General features: G+C 47.0%; 1 protein-coding gene across 2 annotated transcripts in view; it reads left to right on the top strand.

Moving 5' to 3' along the window:
• The window catches only part of LOC134555034 (hexokinase-1), a 36,468-nt gene that overhangs the window by 9,794 nt on the left and 8,775 nt on the right, over nucleotides 1–17,899 (top strand). For both annotated transcript variants that reach the window (XM_063406334.1, XM_063406333.1), the window contains exons 3-13: nucleotides 1,635–1,783; nucleotides 6,464–6,583; nucleotides 9,184–9,279; nucleotides 10,494–10,593; nucleotides 10,820–11,003; nucleotides 11,214–11,369; nucleotides 12,947–13,180; nucleotides 15,128–15,432; nucleotides 15,963–16,111; nucleotides 16,212–16,331; nucleotides 17,169–17,264. In XM_063406334.1, the coding sequence (XP_063262404.1) occupies nucleotides 1,635–1,783; nucleotides 6,464–6,583; nucleotides 9,184–9,279; nucleotides 10,494–10,593; nucleotides 10,820–11,003; nucleotides 11,214–11,369; nucleotides 12,947–13,180; nucleotides 15,128–15,432; nucleotides 15,963–16,111; nucleotides 16,212–16,331; nucleotides 17,169–17,264 (1,709 nt within the window). The remainder of the gene's footprint in view (nucleotides 1–1,634; nucleotides 1,784–6,463; nucleotides 6,584–9,183; nucleotides 9,280–10,493; nucleotides 10,594–10,819; nucleotides 11,004–11,213; nucleotides 11,370–12,946; nucleotides 13,181–15,127; nucleotides 15,433–15,962; nucleotides 16,112–16,211; nucleotides 16,332–17,168; nucleotides 17,265–17,899) is intronic.

Below are 17,899 nucleotides of genomic sequence, written 5' to 3'. Positions count from 1 at the left end.
CTGCAAGATCTGTGTTTTGGCAAACTGAGTTTGTCCATGTCGTGAGAAACAAGAAGAGGTTGCATTGCAGTGCAGTAAAATTAGGAGGTGTATTAGAAGTTGTGGGCTCCCACTGTAATTTTGCTGTGTTTTTCTGTATGGAGTTTATTGTTCTTTGTGGTTTCTCACATGACAGTGTTTTGTTTCTGTATTACACTGCAACCTTGGAAAACCAAAAGGACATTTGCAGTGTGTTTTTGCCTCCCCATGTCTGTTTCTGTTAAAGATCCTGTCCTGAGGGACACCTTGTCTGGTTCATCAGCTGCTCTGGGTGGGATGAAGCTCCCAGAGGTGCATGGGGTGATGAGGAGGAACAGCTTGCTACGTCAGATTTTAGGAGTTTTGATATGAGATTGGACAGAGTTATCTCAGAGGCAAGTATGGCTCTGGAAATCCTCGTGGATAAATTGCACACCCGCAATTTTGGTGACAGTCTGGGGTCAGAAGGCTCTGGGAGCTGAGTGTGTTTGAGGTGACATGTCAAAACGACCTTCCCAGCTGCTGGAGGTTTTTCCACTTTGAATTTAGGTAGAAGTGTAAGGCTGTGTTAGGAATGGCTTTCTGAGAGTCCCAGCTGGTGAGGAAGCAGGATGAGAAAACATGGTGTGCCTTTGCCCTGCTGCCCTCCGAGCAGCCTCGGTGAGCCTGGGGGTGCCACACACAAACACAAATGCTTGCAAAGAGAAGGCTGTGCACACTGCTTCCCTAAATATCACCTGTTTGCAGACTTTGACAGTGGCTGTCTTTGCTCACTCTTTGATAAGGCATGAGATAACACGGGCAGGTCAGTCAAATATGTTTGCCTTGCTCTCCAGGGGTGCCAAAGGTGTTGTTCCTCAGACAGCCAGGCCACGTGCCTGGAGTCTGTGGAGATTGGAGGGTCCTGGATTGCCTCCAGCTCTCTCCAGCACCTCCCTCCAGGGGATGGAGGTACCCAGACTCTTTCCCTGGCTCCTGGGCAGATATTAGGATATTAGGAGCTCTGTGCAAGGCATTGCCACTTCTGAGTAACTCCTGCAGCAGTACAGGGCTGGTTTTTTAGGCTGTTGTTTCTCTGACTTCTCTTATCTGTCTGCAGTTTGCAGTGAATCTCAGCCTTTCTGGACATGAGATGACGGGTTGTTCCTACTTTAATTACATCTGAGTGTAATTTGTTGATTTTAGAGCAGCCACCATTCACTGTTATTTGCCAAAATGACACAGGTTTATTTACTGCTTGTCAGTGGTCTGGCATCCCTTCATTTTACTGTCTCTATTTTCAACATCTCTCCTGGCTTTCTCCTGAGATCCTTGCTCTGCCAGTTTCATCGTGAGATCTGATACAGACTGTCCACTCTTTTGGATTCTTTTTGGATAAACCTTCATTGCAGTTGCCTGTGTATCCATGGTGGTTGGCATTGCCATTGCACCAACTTCATGTTGAATTTTAGGGAATCACATCGATGGAATCAGGTTCACGTGGATGCCCTGTGGCTGGAGCTTCCTTGCTGTAGGGACTGGACATTTGCTTCAGTGCTGCACTTAATCAAACTTGATGTTTCCCAGGTTTGTGTTGCATACCATTTTTAATCACTTGTGTCTTGTTTTCCACATAGAGAAAGGAGATTTCATTGCACTGGATCTTGGTGGTTCTTACTTCCGAATTCTTCGCGTAAAGGTGTCGCATGAAAAGAAGCAGACGGTGCAGATGGAGAGTGAAATTTATAATACCCCAGAAGACATCATGCACGGGAGTGGAACACGGGTAAGCCCCTCTTCCTTGGCACATCTCTCTGAAGATCAGCTGCTTGGGTTTTAGAGAACCCCCACGTAAAGGATGTTAAATGTTACCATCTTAACAGTTGTACCTACAGCGTGCAGACTGCACTTCGGTGTCAATACTGAAAATGAATAAGCAGTACTTAGTGTAACAGAGCATGCATGGGTGCTGCAAACCTGCTGTCATCATGTGGGAGGCTTCTGGATAAGTTAGGGGAACATGGCTTAGAAATAAAAATTCTGGCTTTTATAGTGAACTTACTTTCCATGAGTACAAATGGAGAGCAGGAAAACAACTTAGTCTTTGTAAGCAATGAACATGACCAGCCCTGCAATTGTAGTGTTAGAGGAGGGATAGAAATCCCCATGACAGCCACATCTCTGTGCTGGCAGTCTGAGCAACTCAGCATTCATGAAAAGTACAAGTACATTACAAAAATTACGGGAAGCTGATAGAATGTTTTGGCACAGCTTCAACTTAAGTTTTGCTGAGTAATTGAAAGGTGCTTTTTTAAAAGTCTTCCCTGTAGAGTAGAAAGAGTAGAAAATATTTGTATCCATTCACTTGGATTTCAAATGGAGTTCTTTGAAAGATTTTTTTTTTTGTAATGACCAGAAAATGGATTACACTGGCAGATTGGTCTCCATGTCAGCATAAGGCAAAACAAGTAATTTTTATTGTTGGGAACAGCAAGTTTTTTACACTTTTTATTAGAATGAAGTGCTGTTCAAGAGTGTGAGACCTGCAGGAAACTTTGTTTCAGAAGAATAAGCAAAGTAGCAGAAAAAGAAAAATTTTGGGAACAGCATTTCTACCTTTAATATATTTTCTGTAGTCACCTTAATACCTTTATTGTCTGTATGTAATAAGTACTTCTGCATTCTCATGCAGCAGTGAGTGTAAGATGGCAATCGTGGCTTGTCAGCAGAACTGATAAAAGCATTGCTGTGATATCTGAACCACAGCAGTAGAACAACTTTCTTGGAAAGACTTTTCCTAAGCTTATTGCTTTGTTTTTGGGCCCAAAGGTCATTCTTGGCTTTCCCACAGTGTGGTTTTGGAGGGGAGCTGAGCTGGCTGTGTCTGGTGGAGGCAGGGAAGTTGGGTGGGCTGCTCAGAGGCAGGTTGGGGGCAGGGGGTTGCTTGTCCAGGGAAGGGTGTCAGGAGCTGGGGGCTGACAGGCAGCAGGGCTGTCTGCACACCCAAGTGTCTGTCCTGGAGAGACAAGGCAGGCTGGCTTTAGGGGATTCCAGATGGAGACATGATAAGGGTGGTAAGGAGAAGCCAGCAAGGGAGACATTTGGTCTGCTTTCTTTCCATGTCTTTGTCATATCTGTGCTTTAATTTTTCAATATCCAAAGGCCATTTGGCTGAAGGGAAGCAGCAGTGTGGAGCTCAGGCTGATAGGCTTTGTCATAGCTTTTAAGCTCAAGGAAAGGCAAGCAAGGCTTCTGCTGACCCCATGGGCACAGCACTTAAGTACCAGGAAAATAAGAGCAGAACTTGGAAGTGTTATCAGAATAGCACCTGGGTTTAAAGCTGTTCCATGACAATATCCAGTGCCTGCTGTGTGCCTTCAGAGGGGAGCAGGGGGGTGTCCAGGAGGCAGACAGGCAGCTGATGATTTGGTGCTTATGGCTGATGGCTACACTTGAGGTTTTCTGAAATGTCTGAGCCAGATGTGTGGAATACTTGGACTGAACTGCCTGTGTAGGGTGGGCTACTAATGATTTCCAGCAAGCTGTGTCATTAACTTTGCTGAGTTACACTCCTAAAGCTTAGTGCATAATCAGCTTATTGAAGGATTGTGATTTATGGTTTCATGTCTCACTACCATGGTTCGTTTTGATATTTTCTACTCTGTGGCATTCAAACTTCCATTTTTGTCCATCTGTCAGGCATGGGCTGACAGCTTTGCCAGTCAGAGACAGTTCCCTATTGAAGTGAAGGGCAAAACTCCCATTGGCTTGAGCAGTGTAATAACAGGCCTAAAATTTGTAAGAAGCGTGTTTCCTGTGTCAGCTCAGCGAATGGGAATGCGCCTGAGACTTGATTTTGGTGTTGCTTTTTGTGTTCTGCCACCACTGAGGGAGGTTATGGATTTGTGGCTGTTCTCTGGATCTGAAACTGTGGTTTCCTTGCTCCTTAAATCATCCCCATTGAGGTGTTTGAGCCTGAGCTGGGATCTTCAGTTGCCTGTCTCCTGTCTGCTGGCAAAATGCATCATTGTGGAGATTTCTTGGAGCCCAACTTGAGCAGGCAACTTCATGGTCAGGGGAATTAAGCCTGATCTGTTGCTCAGGGTCTCAGGCTGTATTGCCTCAGCTCTGTAAATCAGACTGGTCCTTCCCTCTTGGCTGTGGCATTCACTCTGCCCATCTCTTTGACATATGATAAAATATTTAGCTCACACTGTTCCCTACTGCAAATCTGTGAGTAAAAGAAGATTTTGATTTTTCTTCAGTGCCCCTACTTTAATGAAATTCTGCTGGAACTTTGTAATGTTGTCTCTACTATCCAGTCCGAGTCGTTTGGCACTGGTAAGGTTTGGATTGTTAGTATGGGCATGGCCACACACAGAGGCTTCCTTGAGTCTCCTTAGCATCAGTGGTAGAACAACTAATAAATGCCTGTCTTTTTTCTGCTTTTAAGCCATGCCTTCCCTCTGTGGTTTATGAGCAACAGTAGCACAGCCAGACAGGGCATCACTGACCAGACACAGCTCCTGTGGTGTCCACATTATGGCTAATAGTGAACTGCCTTTGCCTGCCCTCCCAGTGTCCTGCCAGCTCACATGGGTGGGCCTCAGCAGGTCCTGCCAGGACTGTGTGGGCAAACACAACAGGTGCATGGACTTTTTGGAGACTATTGGGAATGCCCAGGAATTTTTTGCATTTAGACTTACAAAGCAGATCCCGTCTTTTCTCTATGCATTCGTAGTTCATTGCACGAGAGGGATTTTTCTAACAACATACACAGTCAACATTTCTGCTTCCTGCTCTCTGAACTCCCGAGGGGTTTGAGGTTGGCCCCTGGTTTTTGTTTGTAATCCTGGAAGCAGCTGAAAGTTTAGTAGGACTGAGTACTCAGCAAGATGCTTTCAGATGGAAAGCATAATCAAAACACACGCTCCTGCTGTTTCTGTGTTCCTCCTGGAGAAGTTGCCGTATTTTATTACGTAACTGTAGTTCTTTCCTTAACTCTTCTGCTCCTCATCTAGACAGCTGAAAATTGTCTTTCAGAAGCACAGCAGTGTGCATTGCATTCCCATGTTGTTTCTCTGTGTGGGCTCAGAAAAATGTCCTTGATTTGCCCAGGGCAATTAATGGCAACATTCTCCCTGGGAAACCACTGTACTTTTCCTTAATCAAATCTGACCTCATTTAAGGCATGAGTTTAAGGTGTTCAGTTTAATTGTAACATTACACACACTGCTTCTTGACCTGCTTTGAAGGACAAAATATTCCTATTCATCATTTGTAATTGCTGCAGTCTGTCTCTAGTACATTCCTGTCTCCAGGACTCTAAATTGTTCTTAATAAAGCTGTGTGGGCTAATTGGAACCAACAGATGTCTTTGTGTACTCCCTCCCAGTTATCCCCAGTCTTCTAGGCAGATTACCTGCTCTCATCCCACCAGTGCTGCAGATAGGATTTGGTTTATTTTGTTTGGGTTTTTGTTTTTCAGGGAGCTAAAACATGAGGCGCAGTTATATCCTGGGGCAGGCAGTGCCCTGTTAATAACTAGCCATCCGTTTGTGATATGGGTCAGTTGAAGGCATGTCTGGCTTTCTGGTGCTGGTAAATACAGACGTGTATTTTTGTTGCTTCAGTTGCTCAGGCTCAATTTCAGTTTTGAGCCTTGCAGCCTACCCGAGGGGCTTTCCCAAGGGCTCAGTGTGAGAGGGCTTTGTGCCTCCCTGGTTCCTGGCCTGGCTGGTAGGGACACAAAGTGATGGTCACAGGTGCCATTGAGGCATCTGGGTGGCAGTTGGTACCCACAAGCCTGGTGCAGGCTGCCTGTATAGTTCAATCTTTCAAAAAATGCAGAAAATATCCCCATTTTGGGTTGTTTCTCAGAACATGGAAAACATTTAGACAAATCCCTTGGGTTTCCTTTTTGTTTGTTTGTTGTGTGCTTTAGGAATAGATTTGAGATAATGTTCTTCTGGGTGGCTCCTGCAAAGTGCTGGGTTCTCTGGTCTCAGCAATCCTTGAGTGAAGCAGATGTTGTCTTCCCTACATCATTGTAAAAGTGCTCAACTCCCGTGGGACTGGATCCCGAATGTTCTTTTGATTTGCTCCTTCCTGTTATAGAAAGGTTAAAAGAACATTTTTGTTCTCATCAAATGTTAAGTGGAAGGGTTACAGCAGGCTCGAGAGGCATGAGCCTCTTGTTTCAGGAAGTGTTTTTATATGGGTGTAAAAGATGCCTGCAGAATTAGGTGTGTAAAAGGACAGTGCCTTTCATAACCTATGAGTTATTAAGGTGCTAATATACATTGCTTGAGACTATTTTCATAGCTATGCCATTTATACAACTTTTAAAATCTGGAGAGCTATTTTCCCCATTCCCCTCACTCAGAGCATTTTTCATCTGGAGTTTGAAACAATTTCTCCCTGAAACTGTATCTCTAATCATGGTGTTTTTATATTTTTCTTGCAGCTTTTTGATCATGTTGCTGAATGCCTGGGAGACTTTATGGAGAAACAACAAATCAAAGACAAGAAACTGCCAGTTGGGTTTACATTTTCCTTCCCCTGTCGACAATCCAAGCTAGATGAGGTAAGAAGATTTCACAATTTTCTTAATACACAGAAGAGCTGCAGTTATTAAAACACTGCCATGAGAGCAGTGTACTAGACAGGTCTCATTTTGGGGATAAACGAGTGTTATATTTCACTGTCAGACGTGTTTGTGTTTATGTTTCTGCCTGAAAGAGCTGGGTAACAGAAGGGGAGGAGGCAGCTGATGTTCTGTGCTGAGCTCCTCAGCGTTGGGGTTTACCCTCTAAACGTGGCAGTGGTTTTCCCTGCCTCCTGTGCAGCCTTTTTCACCTCTCCACGGGTGTGTTTGGGAAGGAGCTAGCCCGGCAGGGTTTGCTGGGGTTTTGGTGCCCCTCACAGTGCCAGGGATCCGGGTGTCCCTGCAGAGCAGTGATCCTGAGCCGTGCCAGCGCCTGGGGCAGGTCACCTGGAGCCAGGCTGCCGTACAGGGGGCTGGGGACAGCCAGCCTTGTGCAGTGGCTGGTGAGATTCCCATGACCAGGATGCTTTTCCTCCTTTTGCTCCTGGCACCACAAATGACTCAGCAGCCACCCCAGCATTGCCATGACAACAGTGGAGCAAATGGATGCAGGAAAGTTAAATCTCCCCGGAGCATGCAGGGGTTGCCCTGTTAGAGCAGGACCTGCTTTTCCAGCCTGCAGGTCTCCAGGTTAGCCTGGTGCAGCAGCCCCCAAGTGCTGGTGCTGAGGAGGGCCAGGTGAGGCATGGCTTTCATTACATTTCATACTTCTCGAGCAGTGCAGGGAGCTGAACCCAAGGGTGCTGACTAACTCAGGGTCTGAAAGCAGCTCAGAGCAGGGAGCTGCCTTTACCTGCATCAGATCAGAAGGGAGGATTTGTCTTGGGGCAGCTCTCCCATCTGGCCCAGGTGCAAGGCTCAGGCTCCTGACCACAGCAGAGCTGTGCTGGGGATGTGGCTGTGAAGTAGGGCTGCCCTTGGGAAGGTTTGCTTAGCTGCATGGTGAAACGAAAGGTGCTTGCCTGTGGGCTGGTTTGCTCCAACCAGCTGGGGTGGGACTGTGCTTGTGGGGAGCCCTGGGGACACCTGAGCAGTGGCAGAGTTGAGTGGGACAGTAAAGAGACAAGGGAGGGTGTCTCTTAAAGAGAAAAGCCAACAACAAAAGAAGTTATTGACAGTTTCGCCGATGTGTTTTAAGTGTGTGAAAAATACGTCTTTTCTGGATTCTGTGGGCCAGGTTTGTTCTTGGATTGCTGCTTCTGTGAGGCTGTGCTTGCCTGGGTGCTGTTTTCTTGTGCTTAGTGAGCAGAAGGAGGCAAGGTGGTCCCTGTTTGCTCCAAGGGTGATAAGGTGGGCACCGCATGGTTGGGCCCCACTCAGCCCTGCTGCATTCCAAGGGTTCCTTTCTGCTGCCAAGGCTTTGCTGGTGAAGGAAAAATTCCTTCCAACACAGTGGCCAGTCACGCTGAGAGGAGCTGCTCTTTGCCAGTGTGGTTTGACCAGTTTCTTATAAAAATTTTGTGAAACAAGGTGCCCTTTCTGCCTGTGAAAGCTGTGCCAGCAGAGCAGGCTCTGCCCACAGTTCCCCTGCACAGCAGCACGGGGCTTTGCTGGGTTTCTAAATGATGCCCACAAGGGTAGCACATTGCCAAACTTACAACAATCTGAGTTTGTGGTCTAGGGGTAGGAGAGTATCTCCTGGTCTGGAAAGAGCTGCCCTGACCCTCTGTCCCCTGTAGCTACCTCAGTTCAGATGGAAAATTTGATTTTTAAGCTGAGATATGGGCAAACATACACCTGGGCAATGGCTGCTTGTGCCTACAGGCTTCAGCTTTTCTGGTTTGTAGCTTCTTGGACTCCTGTTGTGACAGATGGGAATATTGTGGAGGGATGGAAAGTTGAGCTGGTTTGAGTTGTCTCTCTGTCAGTTGATTACTGTCAGTGCTCTTTTCTTTCTTTTATTATTATTTACCTCTACACTGAATGCTCTGATTTAGCCAGGCCTTATGTAAATAGCAAAAACTCAGTGTAGTCATTACCTTGGGGGATTTGCAGACGCTTCATGATGGTTTGCAGACAAGGAATTCAATACCAGGATTTCCTTTTTGATCTGTGCTGTAAAATAGGGACATGCGTTGTTACATCTCCAGTATTTTCATTTACCTCAACCCATAAACACGATCCCACAGTTTAAAAAGCCCAGACAGATGGGACTCCAGGCAGTAAATGTGCAGCAGCTGAATCCTGGACATGCCAACATCATATCCCTGCTCTGTAGTCAGTCCTGTACAGTCAGCTTTTTCTGAAAGCAGTCTATTTCCATGGCCCAAAAGGATTAAATGGTTTTCCAAGAAAAGCTGTCGAGGAGTAGCAGGGAGAAGAAGAGGCTGAAAATACAAAATGCAAACGCACCGTTTTCTAGCAAGAGAGGGGAAAAGAATTTTCCATCTTTCAGCTCACTGTAATTAGGCTCTAAGACCACCGGTTGTCTCAGGTTGGTTTGCTAGAGGTCATATGACAAAAGAGACCTGGAGGTTCATTTTAATGATAAAATCCTACTTTTAACTTTTAAGGAAAAAAAGAATCAGTGTGTGTCTTATGGTTTGATCCTGTTGCATGCTGCTGTCTTGTTTCATCAGGGTTTTCTGATAACCTGGACAAAGCGCTTCAAGGCGAGCGGAGTGGAGGGAGCGGATGTCGTGAGGCTGCTGAACAAGGCCATCAAGAAACGGGGGGTAAGCTGCGCTTCTCCCTCTATTTTATCTGTATCTCAGCTTTGTCAGGGACCACTCCTCATGCTGCTCACTTGGGCAGGTGCTCTGAGGGGTGCTGGAGCTCTGCTTCCCTGCATGAGAACGGGTGGGTTTGCTGGGAGAAGGAGGCAGCGTCAGAGTTGATGTGTGCAAGCTGTGATTTCCCTCACAGCACAGAGCCGAGTTGCTGTGTCGTGGCTTTTCACTGGCAACCTCCAGTGATTTTATCTCTCTTCAAAACCTGAAGAAGTGCTGTGTGGCAGTGCTGTGGCTTTTCAATGATACTAACACGTCCCATTCCTGAGAAACTTGTTTCTCATGGACTGGACCCAGCTCGGTTGTGCACCTGCTGTGTGTGGGAGCAGGAGAGGAGCTGAGTGGAAGGGGAATTCAGGCTCAGTGAGCTGTTGCTCCTTGCAGTTTCTCAGTGCTGACTTTACAGAGAGTGAAGGTGACCACCTTGCTGATTTAAACAAACAAAAAGGCACCGAGCATGAGAGGGAATGAATTTGGGTTTGCTTAGTGCTTGCAGCCAGGTCATGTGTTGATTACTCAGCATCCAAAAATTCATTAGTAACTGCGAAGTATTTGCTTTCTTTGGCCAGTTGTGGACTCAAGCAAACCTGAATTTTGCCATCACCAAACAGCACTACTGGAGTCAGTTACTATCATTAGACTTGGTAGAATCACACACTGAAGAACCCAGAAAGGAATGGCTGTATGTCATTTATTTAATTGCATTATTTTTGTATTAAAATCTCCACTTGAAATAAAACACAATGATGGTTTAAGTGGATCTGTAAGAAATATTTTCTAGATTGACTCCTGAAGCAACTGCTTCAAATCATTCTGTGACAGTGTTTCACTGAAAAGTTCCTTCTCCCTTGTCTGTAGGCTTTTTCTTTCCTGCCTAAGTGTGCTTGTGTGACAGCAGGCCTGTGCTCTCTAGAGTGCTCCTAGTGCTGTTTCACTGCCTGCATTACTCTGCTCTCGCTGCCTTCTTGGGTACGTGGGATGGGGAACTGGCAGACAGAACAGGGAATATTTTAAAACAAGGCGAGCTGTGGGATTCAGACAGATTATTTGTCTCCCGTTCCTTGTGAAACTATTTGCTGGAAGCACGCTGGCGAGGAGCAGGAGCAGCCTTTTCCAGAGGAGCCCCATGGCCCAAGTAACGCTGATGTGTTGCCCCCCAGGACTACGATGCAGATATCATGGCTGTGGTCAACGACACCGTGGGGACCATGATGACCTGTGGCTTCGACGACCAGCGCTGTGAAGTTGGCCTGATCATTGGTAACGCTGGCTGTGGCGGGGTTTATTAGAAATAGAAAGTAAACTATTTATTGAGAAATAAAAGAGCATTTTAGTTCCTCCCCATGGCGCGGCTGCTGTAGCGCCTGGAATTGCACTGTTTGTAGGTGGCATGTTTGCACCAGGCTTTAACAGAAAGCTTTTCCATCTGTGAATGGATGCATGTTCAAAGTGTTTTATTCCTGTTCCCGCTGCCCTTTCCCCCCAGGCACAGGCACCAACGCCTGCTACATGGAGGAGATGAGGCACATTGACCTGGTGGAGGGGGACGAGGGCAGGATGTGCATTAACACCGAGTGGGGGGCCTTCGGGGACGACGGCTCGCTGGAAGACATCAGGACAGAGTTTGACCGAGAGATTGACCGTGGATCCCTCAATCCTGGGAAGCAGCTGTGAGTGAGGCAGTCACTTGTGAACATCTGTTCTGTTGTTTTCTGTTCTGTGCCCCATTTCCCACTTGAGTTGGGAATTCTGCGGTTCAATAAAGCTTTGCCTGTGGCGAGGCAAACCTCTGGCTGGGCCAGGCCTTACGGCTGCACGGCTGGGCTCTGCTTCCCAGTGCTGCCCATGGACTCCTGGGTGACTGCTGTCCTCTCCTGCAGGTTTGAGAAGATGGTCAGCGGGCTGTACATGGGGGAGCTGGTGAGGCTCATCCTGGTGAAGATGGCCAAGGAAGGGCTGCTCTTTGAGGGGAGAATCACCCCTGAGCTTCTCACCAAAGGGAAGTTTGAGACAAAGCATGTTTCTGCCATTGAAAAGTGAGTAATCTGTCTCTTTTCACTCCTTGGGCTTCATAGTGACTCTGAATGTTAATTTTCCTGCTCTTTTTGCTTTGTGGGGAAGTGTGCTGCATTCGGGGTGGCTGCCATTCTCTACTGCCTGCGCTGAGCCGGCATGTGGGACCCCCAGCAGACAGTCTGTGCCCTCCTCCCCAAGATTTCTCCCTTCTTTTGTGTTGGGAGGAGCTATAAACTCTGCCAGTCCATGCAGCTTTCAGGGTACGAGCTGTAGTACCTCTTCCACTGCTCACAGAGTTGCTACCCTGCAGCTAAACATGGGAGTGAGTTGGCTTAGTGCCTCCTAGCAAATACTTGTGTTGCTCCTTGCTGTATCCCTGGGATTGCTGGGCAGAAAGAAAACAAGTGTGACAAGGCAGAGCATTCAGTCTTGTAGGCAGTGCTGGGTGCTGCACAGTGACCTCTGAGCTATGTGCCAGCTGGTTTCTGGAGTGTCATCACCCCTTTGGTCAGTACTTACAGCCTCTTCCCCCTCTGTTTTTAAAATTCACATCACTGGGATGGTTTGTACCGTCGTCATTGCGCTGGATTTTCTTTTTGAAATGGCAAATATGACACCAAGGGAACAGCCAGTAACTTCTATAATGCCTGTTCCTCCTGCCATGGTTAACTTCTGTCCCTGCAGACCATGTTATCTGAACAGCTTCCATTAAATGTGTGTGTTCATTTGTCTTAACCACAGAGGTCTGTGTTGTGGACCAAGGTAATGTTGAACAGTAGTGTGAAAAATGCAGTTATTGAGAAATTGAGTTAGTAAGAGGAAAAATTTGCCCTGAAATCCCACCTTACTTCCTGAAGAGACACTTTGGTTATAAGTAGGGGGCACATCCCTGTGCAGCTTCGAATTTCTGACTGGTGCTAGCAAGATGCAGGAGTCCTTAAAAAGTTGTATGGAGTGCAGTTAGGATGACAAGATATGTAGCCCTTGTACTTTTGTCTGGGAAAGGACCGAGCTGCACAAGGAGAAGTTTTGCCAGAAGATTTGTTCTCGGGCTGGATGCTAATGAGGAAAAAAACAATGCAAGAGGCAGAGATTCAGTGGGGTTGTAAAAGCCTGAAAAGAGACCCGTTAGGATGAAATTGCTTAGGCAACCTTTGCCCAGGGTTTTGTTTTTCGCACTGGGCTTAACTCATCAAGACATGCGAGGGAGCGAGTGTGGGATTAGGTGTGTGCTCATGCCTGTGCTGGATTGTGGGGCTGCTGCTTCATGCTGGAGAGAAGCTGTTTGCAGGTTAAAGCATCATTGTAAGGAAAAAGCCTTTTAAATTCCTCCAGGTCTTCCCCATAGCGTGGCTGCTGTAGCACCTGGAATTGCACTGTTTCTAGGTGGCATGTTTGCACCAGGCTTTAATAGAAAGCTTTTCCATCTGTGAATGGATGCATGTTCAGAGCGTTTCATTCCAGGCCTCATGGAGCTTTCCAGTCCAGACCTCTAAGAAATGTTCCTTCTCACTTTCTCAAAGCCGAGGCAGGGTCACCCACGCTTGGATGTGCCTCAGTCCTGCATGCCCGCTAAGGAGTGCCCTTTGCTTTGCAGGAGCAAAGAAGGTCTGAACAAAGCCAAAGAGATCCTGACCCGGCTGGGCGTGGAGCCGTCCCACGAGGACTGCATCGCCGTCCAGCACGTCTGCACCATCGTGTCCTTCCGCTCGGCCAACCTGGTGGCCTCCACCCTGGGCGCCATCCTCAACCAGCTGCGGGACAACAAGGGCGTGGGCCGCCTCCGCACCACCGTGGGCGTGGACGGCTCCCTCTACAAGATGCACCCGCAGTGAGTCCCCCTGCTCCTGCCACTGACACTTTGACACCTCACCTGCCACGGGCTCTGGTTGGCAGAGGGGTGAGCGTGGTGACCCTGTCACCCCAGGGCATCACCCAGGCAGGCTGGGAGATGGTGAACCCAAAGCGTGGGCGTGGGGGTTTAGGTCTGAGCTGGGGAGCTTGGGGGGAAGGAGAGATGTCCTTTAAGTGACAAAAGGAGCCAAAACCCTGAGTGACTGGATACTGCAATATTGGGGAACCTGTGGTGGTCTGAGCAGATACCTTAAGGTATCGCCAAGAGACCTCTTGGAAGGAGAGTTTCTTTGTACAAAATACGGCTTTGTGCCCTTTGATTGAGCTGTGAGGAGGCCTGCATTAATTCTCTTTCGTCTCCATTTCCAGTGTAATGCCCGTGCCTAACCCTATTTTTGCCTTTTGTCTTTTTGAAGATACACCTGTAAACTGGGGGGGGTGGGTAATAGTGCTTAAATTTCTATGACCTTTAAAAAACAGGCTTTTTCTTGTTTATCCCCATTTTGAAAGTTTCATTTTTAGTTAAACAGCTGTATAGATTTATGTAGAAATCAGAAAATTATGTTTATGGGGGAACTTCTGAAAGGAGAAGTATGCTTAATGTTTCATTTTCAGTTTCTCATTATTTGTTGAAAAACATACTTTCCTCTGTTAAAGAAAACCACAGAATTTCAGCAAACAAAAAGGTTTCCAAGAATGCTTTTCTGTCTACCTTTTCCAGATTGGGCAAGGTCTGGGGGTTGTTAAGATAATAAACACGGGCAATTTTGGTTTCTTAACTGTTTCCCACACCATCTAAACCAGCGAGTTCAGGAGAGGACTCCAGGAGAGGGAAGCAGAGCAGCATTGCAGCCAGGGAGTTCCTTCCATCCACGATCAGGTTCAGGGGATGAGACTGATGCTCTCCCCTGCTTTTTGCTTAGAAATTCAGGAGGAAGGAGGCTGTGGGGAAGAACTGCGCTTCCCTGGCAGTTTTCCTACTTGGGAGCCTGTAGCTAGTTTGAGCATGGTGAGTTTGCCCACTGCACTTGCATTGGGTTGGTGCCAGCAGTGAAGATTTTGCGGGGGAATGCAGTACAGATTTGGGGGAGATTTTCTGCGTTTGGAAAGACAGGTATCTGTCAGGGAAAATTGGAATTTCCCTTGGAATGGAGAATGTAAAACCCCTTCCCTCCAAATGATTACAATTTTGCAATTAGGAGCTTTCAGGCAAAAATATGGGAATAGGAATAACAGTTCTTTACTAGGAATATTAAAAATACAAATTCAGTAATACAAATACAATACAAAAGCAAGCAAGTAAACAAAAGTCCTAGAAAACTCTGATGGGGTCAGGAATACGACCTGACACCCTGTTGGGCAGGGTGTTGGAAGCAGTCCAAATAAATCCTCCTGGAATGACAGATGTGGTTCTGGTGAAGTAGAGAAGATCTTGTAGACAGGTTCAGTGGTGGTGAGATGAGTCCTGTCTTCCTCTGAGAATCCATTGGAAAAGAGGGTCCCTGGGGTCCCTGTGTCCCCATTTTTATCTGGGTAGGGCATGGTTGGCTCCCCTCACACTGGGTGGAGCATCTCCCAATGGGATGATGTAATGTGTCATGGCACTGGTGAGCCTCAGTGGCCCATGAACAGAAGATATCCCCCAACGGTGGGCAGTGGTGAAAGAGATAAGAAACACTGTCCTCCTGGTTTAACACCTGGGCTGTTATCAGAAGGCATCCACCCTCCTCCCCCCATGAGTTACAAGAGAGAAAGGAAAAAGGAACCATCCCCCAACTGCTTTCTACAGATGAAATAGAGTACACTCTTTTTTTGGTTACATAACCCAAGACAGGGACGCAGTGCAGATTTTGGGGGGGATGCAGTGCAGATTTTGGGGCGTGGGCAGTACAGAGGCTGGGCTTGCATCCTCCCATCCCTGCAGGTACGCCCGGCGCTTGCACAAGACCACGCGGCGCCTGGTGCCCGACTCGGAGGTGCGGTTCCTGCTGTCGGAGAGCGGCAGCGGCAAGGGCGCGGCCATGGTGACGGCCGTGGCGTACCGGCTGTCGGAGCAGCACCGCCTCATCGACGAGACCCTGGCCGAGTTCAAGCTCACCCACGAGCAGCTGCTGCAGGTGAAGAAGAGGATGAGGGCGGAGATGGAGGCAGGGCTGAAGAAGAAGACTCACGACACCGCCAAAGTGAAAATGCTGCCCACCTTCGTCCGCAGCACGCCGGACGGGACAGGTAGAGCGTGCCCTCGCTGCAGTGGGGAGGCTGGCTGGGCTACAGGGCGCCCGAAACAGGCTCCCAGTGTGGGGTTTGGTGAGGCTGAGCACATCTGGTGCAACCAAAGAGGAACCGGAGATCTCAGCACTGGCCTTGTGCTGGTTGCTGGCAGCCTCGTCCTGTGTCCTTGCCTTAGGGTGGTGTCAAAGTCACAGCTTGAGGGGAGAAAACCACAGTTGGGATCCTAAAACCACAGCTGGGATCATAAACCCAAACCCATTTGAAGCACATTCACATTACTTGGGTACTTTGCATTTCAGTGTGGCTGCCCAAATTTCAGCTCTCTCTCAGGGAACGGTTGTGTGGGTCCTTTTTCCTTTGTTGATTTAAAGGAAAACAAAATAATCAGAGCAGCATCGAAAATCCTCCTTTGATAAAGATCTTCCCAACTGAGTTTTTACGAGATTTTCTATCAAAATACTTTGAGAGAAGCATTTCTTCAGATTTTATTTATGGTTCTTCAAATATACATACATATTCTTTTACAGAGAATGGAGACTTTCTGGCACTTGATCTCGGAGGGACAAACTTTAGAGTTTTGCTGGTGAAAATCCGCAGTGGTAAAAGGAGAACAGTCGAGATGCACAACAAAATCTATGCCATTCCCATAGAGGTGATGCAGGGAACAGGAGAAGAGGTATTTGTGTTTGTCTTTGGCTGCACTGCTGCTTTTTAAATAACTCCTTAAGAGCACATAGCACGTACAACTTCAAATGTCGTGACTTTTCTCTTTAAAGCTGTTTGATCACATTGTTACCTGCATTTCTGACTTCCTGGATTACATGGGGATAAAAGGCGCTCGTCTTCCTCTGGGCTTCACCTTCTCCTTCCCTTGCAAGCAGACCAGTCTGGATGCTGTAAGTTCCTTGGTATCTTTTGAGCCTGCCTCTGTGCTTAAGCCAGGCCTGGTTTCTCTGCCTCCGTGTCATCCACGTGACACTTACAGGAAGGTTGTACAAGGGGAAGGTTCATGTGCTGACCCTGACCAGAGCAGCTGCTCCTATAAATAGTTCCTTTAAGGGTAGTAATGCAAATGCTGCTCAGCCCCTGGCTGTGACAGATAAGAGCATTTAAAGTTTCCATGGTGGTCATATCCCTTTTTTTAAGGCATTGTGTTCCTTCCAACTGTGTAAACCTGCTGGCCTGTGACGCTTCCTGGATTTTGCAAGCAGTAAGCAAAAGTCCATCCCTGCTGCCGGTGCCTATTCCCAGCTGATCCTGTCTCACTGGATGGAGTGGTTGCACCAGAGTCTGTGGGTTGTGTCACCCTAAGTGTGACAGTGTGGCCTGCAGCACATCCCTGACAAATGGACTTGTGTTCTTTGCACTTGGTTGTTTAACTTCTTCACTGCCACGTACTTACACCAACCTCTGCAGCTGTTAATAGTATCCTGTGTACTTAGCTGGGGTTTCTTTTAAAGAAAGGTGTGTTTTCTGTAACACTTTTTTGGGGTTTTTGAGTTTGTTGTTCCTGTCACACGTTTTTTGTTGTTGTTGTTGCGTTGCTCTGGAAATTAGAACCCCGTCACAATTGGTTGTTTGAGATGCAAATTCGACATACTGAGGAAATGATCTTCTTCACAGAAACTCTTCTATAAAACATCACACTAAAGTATTTGGAATGTTAAGTGGACAGAATAACATCTGAGTCCTAGCAACTTGATAACCTATTTACCTATTTTCTTTCTTTATAGGGTATCCTTCTGAATTGGACAAAAGGCTTCAAAGCTACAGACTGTGAGGGAGAAGATGTGGTATATTTACTTAGAGAAGGAATTAAAAGAAGAGAGGTGATTTTTCTTTTTTTTTTTTTTTTTTTTCTCATTCTCCTCCTCTCCAGACTTGACAGACTTGTGGGTCAGGCTGGCTCCCTCTCACAGGATTTGTGTGCCTTGTAGATAGAGGCTGTGCCTCCTGTCTTGCACAGAAGATTCTTTTCCCCCAGAAGCTTCTAACTTTCCACATTGCCAGAACTTTCAAGGCTTCTTTCAAGCTCTGTGGCAATTTCCACATGCATGGAGAAAGCAGGAATTTTCAAAATGGTGATTGTAGGAATGCACCTCAGTGTACCCTAAAGGACAATTTTCTTCTCCTCTTCTTGATCTCGAAAAAGCCTCAACCAGTTTAGCCAAAACTTTCTATGAAGGGAAGAAAAATAGCCTGAGAAGGGTGTTAATTATGCACAGTTTTTATCAGCCAGTGAAAAGGAAGTCTTAAAAATTTTGTTACTGGAATTGCTACACAATTGCTGTGATATTGACTATTTATACCATGTGCCTATGTAAAAGAAAAGTGCTTAAACATACCTAGGCCAAGGAGAACAGCCAGGGATGTACTTCATTCTGAAGACAGTCTGTCCTAGGTAGAGCATATGCTTTAGCTGCCTGCTCCTGGATTAGGTTCCTGTTTTTGCATGTGTGAAATC

The sequence above is a fragment of the Prinia subflava genome, chromosome 9 (assembly GCF_021018805.1).
Source record: "Prinia subflava isolate CZ2003 ecotype Zambia chromosome 9, Cam_Psub_1.2, whole genome shotgun sequence".
Taxonomy (NCBI): Eukaryota; Metazoa; Chordata; class Aves; order Passeriformes; family Cisticolidae; genus Prinia; species Prinia subflava.
This window is presented reverse-complemented; position numbering and strand designations above follow the sequence as displayed.